General features: G+C 41.7%; 1 protein-coding gene across 1 annotated transcript in view; it reads left to right on the top strand.

The window, feature by feature from the left end:
* The first annotated feature begins 127 nt into the window (after positions 1–127).
* The window catches only part of ep400 (E1A binding protein p400), a 29,747-nt gene continuing 18,457 nt past the window's right edge, over positions 128–11,417 (top strand). Inside the window, 20 exon segments of the mRNA XM_034117788.1 lie at positions 128–280; positions 1,778–3,114; positions 3,229–3,336; positions 3,442–3,517; positions 5,484–5,866; positions 5,975–6,274; positions 6,941–7,126; positions 7,236–7,376; positions 7,484–7,562; positions 7,723–7,760; positions 7,847–7,904; positions 7,996–8,085; positions 8,224–8,337; positions 8,925–9,109; positions 9,188–9,365; positions 9,476–9,612; positions 9,701–9,870; positions 10,510–10,684; positions 10,827–10,963; positions 11,109–11,295. Coding sequence (XP_033973679.1) covers positions 1,813–3,114; positions 3,229–3,336; positions 3,442–3,517; positions 5,484–5,866; positions 5,975–6,274; positions 6,941–7,126; positions 7,236–7,376; positions 7,484–7,562; positions 7,723–7,760; positions 7,847–7,904; positions 7,996–8,085; positions 8,224–8,337; positions 8,925–9,109; positions 9,188–9,365; positions 9,476–9,612; positions 9,701–9,870; positions 10,510–10,684; positions 10,827–10,963; positions 11,109–11,295 — 4,044 coding nt within the window. The 5' untranslated portion in view covers positions 128–280; positions 1,778–1,812.

Genomic DNA, 11,417 nt, shown 5'->3' with positions numbered 1-11,417 from the left:
ATTCAGTTTCTTAAGACTAAATACAAATCAGGCCTTTTTACAGAAAATAATGCTGTCTTTTATTTCGTCGGTACACCACTTCCTGGACACAGAACGAGATCCGGGTTATATAAAGGTTGCCGCGGTCGCCATGTTGGTGAATGAAATTAGCTCCAAAACATTGAATAGCCGCTAGCAATATCGATATTTTTTTCCCCGTGAAATAACATTTGTTACAGCATGTAACTTATTGTAAATATGACTTAGGATTTATGAAACCTCTACAGAAGCCCCATTCCCCGTAAGTAACCCCGTTGAGGTGATATAATGTATTTTTTCAGTGGAAGCTGGCCTGCTAGTAATAACAAGCTAACATCGTTAGCATTGGCTAGCATGCCTCCCGTATCAATTATCATTATAATTGCTTGAAATGGCTCATGCGGCATTATTGCAAGTGTTGCAGTTTACTATTTGTGATGTACTGTGAAAATATTGCCCCCCCCTACCCATAGTCCCTACCTAAATATTGTGATAATTGCCGGTGTTTATGTCTTGGTGTAATGCTACGTGTGTTAGCTAACGTTACGCCCCGTAGCGAAACTGCAAGTAGCTAACGTTAACGTCTTTGATACTACCATGTACATCTAATTGAGATATGTAGTAATGCTATTGTGTTGTGAGAAAAGAGTAACGTTAGTCTACTACAAAGTGTCTCCCCGTTGTAATGTGCTGTTAATATGCCATCACTAACCGTACAAATCTCCATCACCAGTATCAGTACTGCTGTCACCTTTGTTTAATATGTTGATTGCTTTAGCTGATTTACAGTGATAAACAGCCTCATTCTTTATCCAGTTATGTATATATATTTCGTTAGCTTAAAAGTTCACACAAGTGTAAAGATCGGCTATAGCTATATTACCTTAATGAGGTTAATAAGGCTTTATTGTCATATGCACAGTAGCTACAGTGTAGTTATGGCAAGGAAAGGTCCCATGCTCCTCCAACAATGCACCCTAAATATAAACAAGACATTAAGCTAATTAAAAAAACAACAACAATAAAATAGTGCAAGATTATGTTGCAAGACCAGTGTGCAGGTAATGCAGAAGTGAATTATAAACATGTCAAATAAAATACAATAAGCTAAATGCTGCAGAGAATGTTGTAAATGCATGAGTCTAAATACATGTAAAATAGAAAAAGATAAACAAAAACAGAATGTAAAATACTGTACAGTGGAATAAATACTGCTTATTGTAGTCATAAATACATTTGTGCTTTCAAGGTGTATGTACTGATCTTTAAGGTAACATCCCTTTTCAACATTGCTTTTAACACACAATCGCTGTGCCAAATGAGTGCATTTTAATGTGTGTGTGTGTGTGATGATGTGCCAGCTGTCAAGCGTGAAGTCAAACGGTACTGCCCGTTAAGTTTAACATTTCACACACAGTTCATTTAACAGGGTCACTTTATGCTTATATTTATTTAAATAAGTATATGAGTACTCTATATGTAAACCAAAAGCTGACATCCAATATGATTACTCAAGTACTCATGCCCATCCCCTGACCTGACAGTTCGAAAAAATCATATTCTGTGTATTGTAATTACAAATCATTGAGACGTCTGAAATCTAGGAGAGTTTTACATTTGTGTCATGTAACCATGCGCTCCAAACCTATAGAATACTTGGGTTACCTAAGAGAAAAACGCTTCTGACCATTTTCTTTTTGGTTCCCATTCAATAGTCAAGCATCACTTTATCATTATGTTTTGTTTTGCCTCTCCACAGATTATTGTGTATAGACATAGTAACAGTTTTACGCAATGCACCATGGAAGTGGATCACAGAATATGCAACGACAGCTTCAGAGATCCAAGCCTGCCAGTGGGGCTGAAGCAGAGGAGCAACAGCAGCCCACCATGGCAGTCACGCAGCAGCAAGCTACAGCTAACCACCCTCAATCTCCTGTGACCACATTTTCCTCTGCTGCCAGCCCTTCAGCCCCCCAGTCGCCCAATTATCAGATAATCATGAGTCGCAGCCCAGTCACCGGCCAGAACATGAACATCACATTACAAAATGTGGGACAGATGGTGACTGGTAACCAGCAGATCACTCTTACACCACTTCCCATACAAAACCCATCATCCCCTGGCTTCCAGCATGCTACACCTCAGTGGAGGTTTGAGCACGCTCCATCCTCCTACATCCAGGTCACCTCACCTGTGCCCCAACCCATGCAGCCCCAAAGTCCCACCCAGCACAGCCCGGTCACAAGGCCAGGAGCACCTGCAACAGCATTGGGTGTATGTGGACAGAGTCCAACAAGATTTGTTGATGCTGGTATGTTAGTGCGGCAAATCAGCTTAAACAGTCCATCGGGAAGTGGCCACTTTGTTTACCAGGAAGGTACAGGGCTGGCCCAGATTGCCCCGGCCACACCTGGCCAGATACAGCTGGCCTCTCCAGGAGCACCAGGCTCTGTGAGAGAGCGCCGGCTCTCTCAGCCTCACTCACAGACTGGAGGCACCATCCACCACCACGGACCTCAAAGTCCTGTTGCCACCGGTACTTCTCTCTCGACTCTGGGCAGCCCTAATCACATCACCACGTCTAACCTACCTCCACAGATCAGCAGTATCATTCAAGGACAGCTGGCCCGCCCTATGATATTTGAGAAGACGTTGCAGGGTGTTGTTGCTGGAGTAGGAACCACAGCATCATTCACTATTCCCTCCTCCATTCCACCGTCTAACCAGTCCCTCACGAGTCCAACCCAAGGGATCTCCAACAATCCTCTTGCACCAAACAGCATGACTGTGGCCACTATGAGGAAGCAGGTTCCCAAGAAGTTGGAGGAAATTGCTCCTTCTACTCCAGAGATTTCCCAGCTAAGAAAACTATGTTTGGAGCACCACACCAAGAAGATGGACAGCCTGAAAGAAGTGTTCAAAGAATACCTGATTGAGCTTTTCTTTCTGCAGCACCTGCAAGGGAACATGATGGACTATGTTGCTTTTAAGAAGAAGCCCTGTGTTCCCTTGTATACTTACTTGAGACAGAACGATTTGGACCTAGAAGATGAAGAGGAAGAGGAAGAACAGTCTGAAGTCATTAATGATGAGGTATATTGCCTTTTTATACATTTGAGATAAAGTAAGACATTTTACAAGTAAAGGAATGCATGTTCATTTTATCCAATGAATGTTTTTAATCTCTCATATCGTTTTATTTTTCAGGTGAAGGTTGTTACTGGAAAGGATGGCCAAGCAGTGACACCAGTTGCCATAGCAACACAGCTTCCTGCTAATGTTTCTGCAGCATTCTCTGTCCAGCAGCAGTTTCAGGTGATATAGGCAACACTTATTAGATCAAATGATCTATTATTTCTTTCTTAATTTATTTGACGATATGTGTTGCTAATTTCTAACTCCCTAGAGGTTGTTTTTCAGGGACACCAGGTTTCTGGTGGTACCATTACAAACCCTGGAGACATGGATGCCTTTAAGAGGCAACAGGCTATGGCAGGTAGGGCAAGAATCGCAAACTCCTGTCTTTCTGGTGTTGCTTTGTTTCCTCCCTGTTTGCTTTGTTTTCTGTTTGGTTTTTTTATCCCTCTAATTGCTTCTGCTTTAAGATATTTTGCATCCCCTACTAGCGCTCTGTGTTCAAGTCTTAACCAGGGGAAGGAGAGGTGACCTGTGAGGTCTTCCGAAGGTCATTGCTCTGTGCAGAGTGCTTTTTTTTGCGTTATGAGGGTATTGTGTGTTTTGAATCCCAGATCAGGCTAAGAGGTGCCGGATTGACGTTGGTCGCCATGGGCTGATTTTCCAGCATCCTGGTGTAGCTCTAGGATCACCTGGCGTTCCACTCCAGCAGCTTATGCCAACTGCGCAAGGTAGGAGTGCTACTACCAGGCCGTTCTTTGTTCTTTTCGATGCTGCTGGACGTATTCCCTTCCTCAAACTAAGGAGATTTAAAAAAAAAAAAGTGAATCACGGCATCCCTCTTCTACAAACAAACTTCAAGCAGCATCAACAAACAGATCTTCAACCATCTGCTGGATTTCTTAGACGTCCAAAGGAAGTTCAGGCTTAGCTGTACCAACACCAGCTCTCTATCAGGATAAATGGGGAAGAAGACAATCCAAGTCTGAAGAAGAGTAGCCACTCATTGGGAAGATGCCATGTCTTATGATTTTCCTTTTTTGTTTCACTATTTATCACCCATCTTCTTTTCTGAAGTTTGTTCCTGTTAGTCATCTTTATTTGGACAGACCTTCCCGTACTGGATGGATTTTCATCTTATTTGGAGGTGGATCACAGAAATCGGGGAACCCTTTGGGAATGAATTCACTTTCCAATGGGTTTTGCTTGTTTTCCCATTTTATGAATCCACGTTTCATCCTTCCTTTTGGTTTCCCATTGTCATTCCTTCACAAGTCTTTTCCTATCCGATTGTCCATCTTTGCATCATCAGCAGGGATTCAAAATCATCAGTCTTAAATTCATCCTCCGTTACATCTTCAAGAATATCTTTATTTACCTCATGTTCACGTTTGGTTGATTTCCTTCCATGTTATTTCATGGCATTTTGTTCTGACTTGGCTTCTTTCCCTCAGTCTAAGTAGGAGGGGGATCATGTGGAGGAGTTGCGTTCACGGCACAGGTTTTTTGCGATTGTGGTGGCGTCTAGTCAAGGTGGTGTGTCGTGCAGGGAGGTAAGGCAGGTGCTGCTTTAGTGTGCACAGCTATGCTCAGACCTGCTGTCTGCAAGACCCCATGTCTGTCCTTTTGCTCACCTCTGTGCTTTGTCGCTATGTGAGGCATCCAGATGTCTTGGTTACAGCTAGAATTACATTGCTTCATGCATGCCAAACATTTGGTGTTTTGTGTCAGTGCTCGCTCTGTATTTGTATTTACCCTTCTCCCTGTCTCTTAATCAGAACTTCTTTTATTCTTTTCTCTTTCCTTTGTAACATCTCTATACTTCTTCTTATCTAAACCCTCTATTATTGCACGTATACTTTGATGTTTTTAACCCTCAGCATTGAAAATGCAATATTTTGGTTTTGCATTATGGTCAAAGTAGTATTTTATTTGAGAGACATGTAGAATCTCATTGATTTCCTTCCTTCTGTAATCATTTTCCTGTATGACCTTCATTAGTTTCTGCTTTTACCATTAGAAAGTAGTAAACTATTGTTTATTCATATAGTTCATCTTGTTCAAGGTTATAATGAGCTGTCATAGCTGAAACTCCAACTGTCATTTACTATTTAAAAGTACTCTCATTAATTACTCATTAGCTTCAAAATATGTAACTTTTAAAATGGGTCTCTCAAATGTATCAAGGGAAATCCACCACTTAATGGCATTAAAATATTTTTATTAAAGCAATAGCACATACATTAATTTAATCTTGAGATGACAAGATTGTCTTATTGACTTTTTGTTGTGTTGCTTGTCCTATAATTTGGTTACTATTTGTACAGGCGGGATGCCGCCTAATCCTCAAGCGATCCAGATTGCAGGACAGAAGCCGATCCAGCATCAATACGACCCATCCAAAGGACCTCCAGTGCAGAATGCAGCCAGCCTGCACACCCCTCCTCCCCAGCTGCCTGGCAGGTTGCCCCATGGTGCTCTCCCTATGGCAGGCATGTCCATGTCACTCTCTCAGCAGGCTCAGTTATTAGAGAACACAGCTCAGTCCGGTGGCCAGCTCCAGGCACAGGTGAAGTTGCAGGCAGGTGTCCTGGCAGCAGTAAACCCTCACACACAGCTCCAAGCCCAACTGCAGCAGCAGATGCAGCCGGGTCTTCATCTCCAGCTGCAGCCCCAGCAGCAACAACCCTTACTGCAGGCAGGACAGGCGGTCAGTCTACCTACAACTACACAAAAACAGTTTTCCTATATGTTTATAAATAAATAGTGATGCCTCAAATTGTCCTATTAAATATATGTTCTTCTCTCTTTGTTATAGACGGTAGCACTTGCTCGCCCTGGTGCAGAATCAAACCAGCCAGGTCAGAGGATTATGACCAACTCGATATCCATGGCATCCGTGTCTCCTGCTCCCCTTTCCGCTCCCAACTCTGTTCCAACACCCCATACTGCAAGTCCGCTGCGCCCTTATGGCTCTAACATCAACCCGAGCACCCAGTCCAAACTTACTGGAACCAATGGCATTTCGGCTGTCAAAATTGGTGGCTTTGGTCAAAGTGCGACCATGCAGTCCTCACAGGAGGGTTCTCAAGATAAGCAAGTTGAGCAGGCCAAACTGGTGAGTTTGCCAAGTCATTTGTTGATTGAAAAGATGCTTTAATGTCTTAAATACATTTGTACCAGGGTTTCCGTTAGGATTTTTTCTTGCCGAAATGTCCGAAAAGAATTTATTTTACCGGACAAATTTGAAACTTACCGGTCATGTTTCAATAATAATAATTGTGTAGCAGAGTTTCCGTTAGCAGGTAATTACCGGACTATGACTGGATATGCTGATGTTTAAAACTCAGATAATGGAGCTCATTTTTTTATATTGCTTCAGTTTATAATCGTAACAGATCGAAAAGTTCAGATTCATTTTTCAATAAATGATTCCACAAACAACAAACAACATAATTATTACATTCAAACAAACTACTTGTAGTAGATATAGATAATTTACCGGTTTTTAATACATTTTACCAGCTAAAAACCCGTAATTACCGCCTAACGGAAACCCTGATTTGTACATGAGTTGTCTTTGCCCCTTGACTACTGTCTGGCGTCTGCACTCTTTCTATATCAAAGCCAAGATGTATACTTTTAACTTGCTCATGGTTACTTTATTATCATTTTTTCAGAATTATTGACAAGTTATGGAAAATGCCCATGATGATTGTTGTTGTTTTTCTGTTCTATTTTTTGCCCTGTTTTGCTTATGTCACATGCTGTTTCTATTTCCCAGGAGAGTCAAGTGCATCAGCGCATCTCTGATCTAAGGAAGGAGGGCCAGTGGTCCGCCAGTAGACTGCCCAAGCTGATGGAAGCCTCCCGTCCAAAGTCCCACTGGGACTACCTCCTGGAGGAGATGCAGTGGATGGCCGCTGACTTTGCCCAGGAGAGGAGATGGAAAGAGGCTGCTGCTAAGAAGGTAAGGCAGGGAATAAATCACAGAGAGATATTTGAAATTACACATCAGCAAAACAAATAGAGGAGTCACTGCTGAAACTGATGTCTTGTTGAAACTGTCTCCACTACAGCTTGTTCGCACGTGTGCCCGTCACCATCAAGAGCAGAAGAAGAGTGAAGAGAGGTTGAAGAAAGAAAGGGAAGTTCATCTTCGTCACATTGCCAGCACGATTGCCCGTGAGGTGGAATTCTTCTGGGCGAACATCGAGCAGGCATGTTTATTTATTATTCCGTTTTTCCAATTTTTTTCAAATGCTGTCATTAATAATAAATACAGCAGCGTTTTTACCAATCCCAATTATGTATTTCTTTCTGTCAGGTTGTGGAAATTAAACTCCAGTTTGAAATTTACGAGAAGAAACTAAAAGCTCTCAGCTTACAAAAAGCATCAGCCAAAGGTAAGTCCTGCAAAGCAACGACCACAAATATAATGCAATATGTTTTCTATCTATCATGAGCTTTTACTATCCATCTATTCGTTCATTTTTCAAGAAAAACTGTGACGATAGATATATTCTTTTAATAACCCGATTTCTTTTTCACTATTTTGTGTTACAGTACCGGGTCAGTCAACAGGAGTGAAAGCTGGAAAAGAGGTATGTGCTGAACACTTGAATGCATACCAATGCATATGCACCTACTCTACACTTATGATTTCTAAAACCATCCTTTCTTGTTATAGGAGGCGACGACTTCAGCTAAAAAAAGGAAAGCAAGTTCGTCCTTGGTTGATGAAAACGGTATGTGTCAAACTATCGAGGCCCCTCAAAATATAATAACAACATGGACGTTTAAAGAGTGCCCTTATTTATTGCTTGTCCTTTCTTTTAGTCCCAGATGAAGAGAGCACGATAGAGGAACAGGAGGCTATGGAGGGGGAAGCAGACCACAAAGCAGAGTTGGTTGAGCTGGCCAAAAATGGTACTTATTACTTAACTTCTCTGTCTATGCATAGAGGGGTAGAACTAAGGAGGAGAAATGGGTTTACTCCCAAATCCCATTTTTACGATATTCTCTCTTGCACAACATTGCTCAAATGTTTCTTTATTTTTCTTTTAGCTGAGATGCCTCTTGATGCTTTGAAGAAGCAGTATGCCGGCGCCTACGTTGAAGGCTTTGAGTGGCCTCAGCCTAGTCCTCACAGTGATGAGGAGGAAATGGAAGAGACTGAAGGTGCCTTTATTTATTTGACAGGGTTCTTATGGTCATTAAAAACCTGGAAAAGTCATGGAAATTCAAAATGCTAATTCCAGGCCCTGGAAAAGTTATGGAAAACAATATTTTTCCCAAAGTTTTGGTAAAGTCATTTAACTAAAGTTGCATCAAATATAATTGATATTTTATCTAATCGCCAAAATAGTAATACTATAATGATAATAAATACTGTATGGTATAGTAATGAAAGGTAAAATGGCATTTAACTGACGAGGTGTTTTGCTGGTGAGAGATGTTAGTTGCTTTAGCCTGTAGAAGCTAGTAAGCCTACTATTTGATTTGTTTTAGATAGGCACAACATGTTTCAGACCTTATTTTCCTGTTCCATGTTAAAATAAACCATTTTCAGTGGTACCGCTGAGAAAGTAATTTTTTTGGTCGTGGAAAATTAGGTAAAGGTCATGGAGAAGTCATGGAAAATCATTGGTGAAAAAGTGTATGAACCCTGATTTGAGAAATAAAAAGGCATTGTCATCCTTATACCCATTTTAGCTGGCAGTTGAGAAGGATGTGATGTGTTAAAGTTGATATTCTTTATCTTCCAGAAAAAGCGTGTCCTTTGGGCAGTCCACCTGAGGCAGTGTTGATCGACTCACTGCTTAATGTGGAGCAGTACCGAGGAGCTGATAAGGCCTCTGACTCTGAGAGGAAGCCCGCCAGAGACATAGCTGAAGTGGCTGCTGCCACAGAGCTCATCCTGCCCAAGGGCAGCTTCAGGACCACTTCCACAGTAAGTCACACACACATGCACAAACACACCATAGAAAAATATGTCCTTTACTTTTTTAACTGTTCTTTATTTGACCAGACCCGCAGCCCAGCTCCTTTACTACTGCATGGGTCGCTGCGAGAGTATCAGCAGATTGGTGTGGACTGGCTGGTAAACCTTCACAAGAAAAACCTCAATGGCATCCTTGCAGATGAGACGGGCCTCGGCAAGACCGTACAGACGGTGGCTTACATGGCTCAGTTAGCTGGCCAAGAAGGTATGCCTCTCTTTAAAGATATACAGCATTTTTCAAGTGATTTCAGTTTTATGTTGTCGTTTTTTTTTAAAGGGAATGTCATAAAGACGTGGTTCGTTTTTTGTCCACAGGCATCTGGGGTCCCCACCTTATTGTAGTAAGGACATGCAAGTTGTTAAATTGGGAGGTGGAGTTCAAGCGCTGGTGTCCTGGCCTGAAGATCCTCCTGTACCTCGGCAACAGAAGAGAGCGCAGAAACCAGAGAATGGTAGCTTTGCTTTACTCCATATAAAAGGCCTTTTTCTTCTCAATAAACAGCTGTAAATGTGATAACTTATCATCTGATCCCTCTACAGTGGTGGGGGGAGGCCAACAGCTTCCATGTATGCGTGACATCCTACAAACTGCTGATGAAAGACCAGAGCCATTTTCTGAGGAGAAAGTGGAGGCACCTGGTCCTGGACGAGGTGCAGCTGATCAAAAGCATGACGGAGAAACACTGGGAAACTATCTTTGCTCTCCGAAGGTAAGCAGGGGGATAACCATGATATCAATTCCAGTTTCTCAAGAACTATGATTATCATTGTTGTGGTCCATGTAGGGCTGTGCGATGATGGCAAAAATCATAATCACGATTATTTTTGGTCAATAATTGATATCACGATTATTAAATACGATTATTCATTGACTTTGAAAACGTCCATTTATTGAACTTTAAAACAAATAATAATTTGAACAGTATCTTTTTAACTGTTGATTACCCTGAACGTATAATTCAACTGAAAAACCAATACTAAAATAAATGATTATTTAAATAAATAATATCAAAATAATAAATACCAATAAACAAGATCAACAAATATTTTGGAGCGCACTTCAACAAGCGACTAAACATATATTAATATGATAAATAAAAATAAATTAGACCAAAATAAATTAGATCAAATATGTCACAACCTAGCAAAGCAAAATAATTGTTCGATTATATTGTTTTCGTAATTGTGGCAGGCCAAAATCGTAATTGCGATTAATTGCACAGTCCATGTACATTTTTGAAAGTCGTTTCCGAAAATGAGCTCACTGAGGAGTTTATTTCCTTGTGTAATATTACTTATATTATTCTGCCAGAAGCCCAGTTGACTAAACAAGACTTTGTATTTTGCAGTGAGCAGAGGGTTCTCCTCATCAACACTCCTCTCCAGAATACTCTAAAGGAGCTGTGGACCATGATCCACTTCCTTTTGCCAGGAATCACCAGGTCCTACTCTGACTTCCCTGTTAAGGCAGGCACAGACCAGAACCAGGACTACTGCCACAAGCTGGTCATCCGCCTGCACAGGGTGGGTGTAGCCGCTTGTTACAGCCCGGCTCATTGAGGGTCGTAACAACCTGCACCATGCCACGAAATTCAGAACCATGATTGATTTAGCCTCGGCATCAATCCCTGCTCATCACATACCATCTCCTTACCATTATCTGTAGATGATCCAGCCCTTCATCCTCCGGCGCTCCAAAAGAGACGTGGAGAAGCAGCTGCCTAAGAAGTACGAGCATATCCTGAAGTGCCGTCTCTCCACCAGACAGAAGAACCTTTACGAGGATATCCTCACGCAACCGGGGTGAGTAACAAATGCCTAAACACTTAATACATCATCTTTAATAGTACATTGTGTTGAGATGAATTTGCTTTGGGATATTTGTTTCTCCCTTTATTCTGTGGAACTCTTTATAATCACATTTTCTGTCTGGATGTGCTTCCCCTAGAGCTCAGGAGGCTCTGAAGACGGGTCATTTTGTCAGCGTGCTTCAGGTCTTGATGCAGTTACAGCGAGTGTGTAACCACCCCGAGCTGGTGGCTCCCAGGGAGACCAGCAGCTCCTACTTCTGCTCCTCTCTGCAATACAACGCCCCATCACTGGTGCTGGGAGCTATCAGGAACGACTCGAGCAAGGTATACACTTTTCTATATCATATATATGTTTATAATAGAATAGGATAAATGTGTTTAAAACCTAATTGGCAGGAGTCATTGTTAAAAAAGTAGACAACATTTGCGTGGGGTTGAAACGTAAA

This window comes from Trematomus bernacchii, unplaced genomic scaffold (assembly GCF_902827165.1).
Source record: "Trematomus bernacchii unplaced genomic scaffold, fTreBer1.1, whole genome shotgun sequence".
NCBI classification, from domain to species: domain Eukaryota; kingdom Metazoa; phylum Chordata; class Actinopteri; order Perciformes; family Nototheniidae; genus Trematomus; species Trematomus bernacchii.
This window is presented reverse-complemented; position numbering and strand designations above follow the sequence as displayed.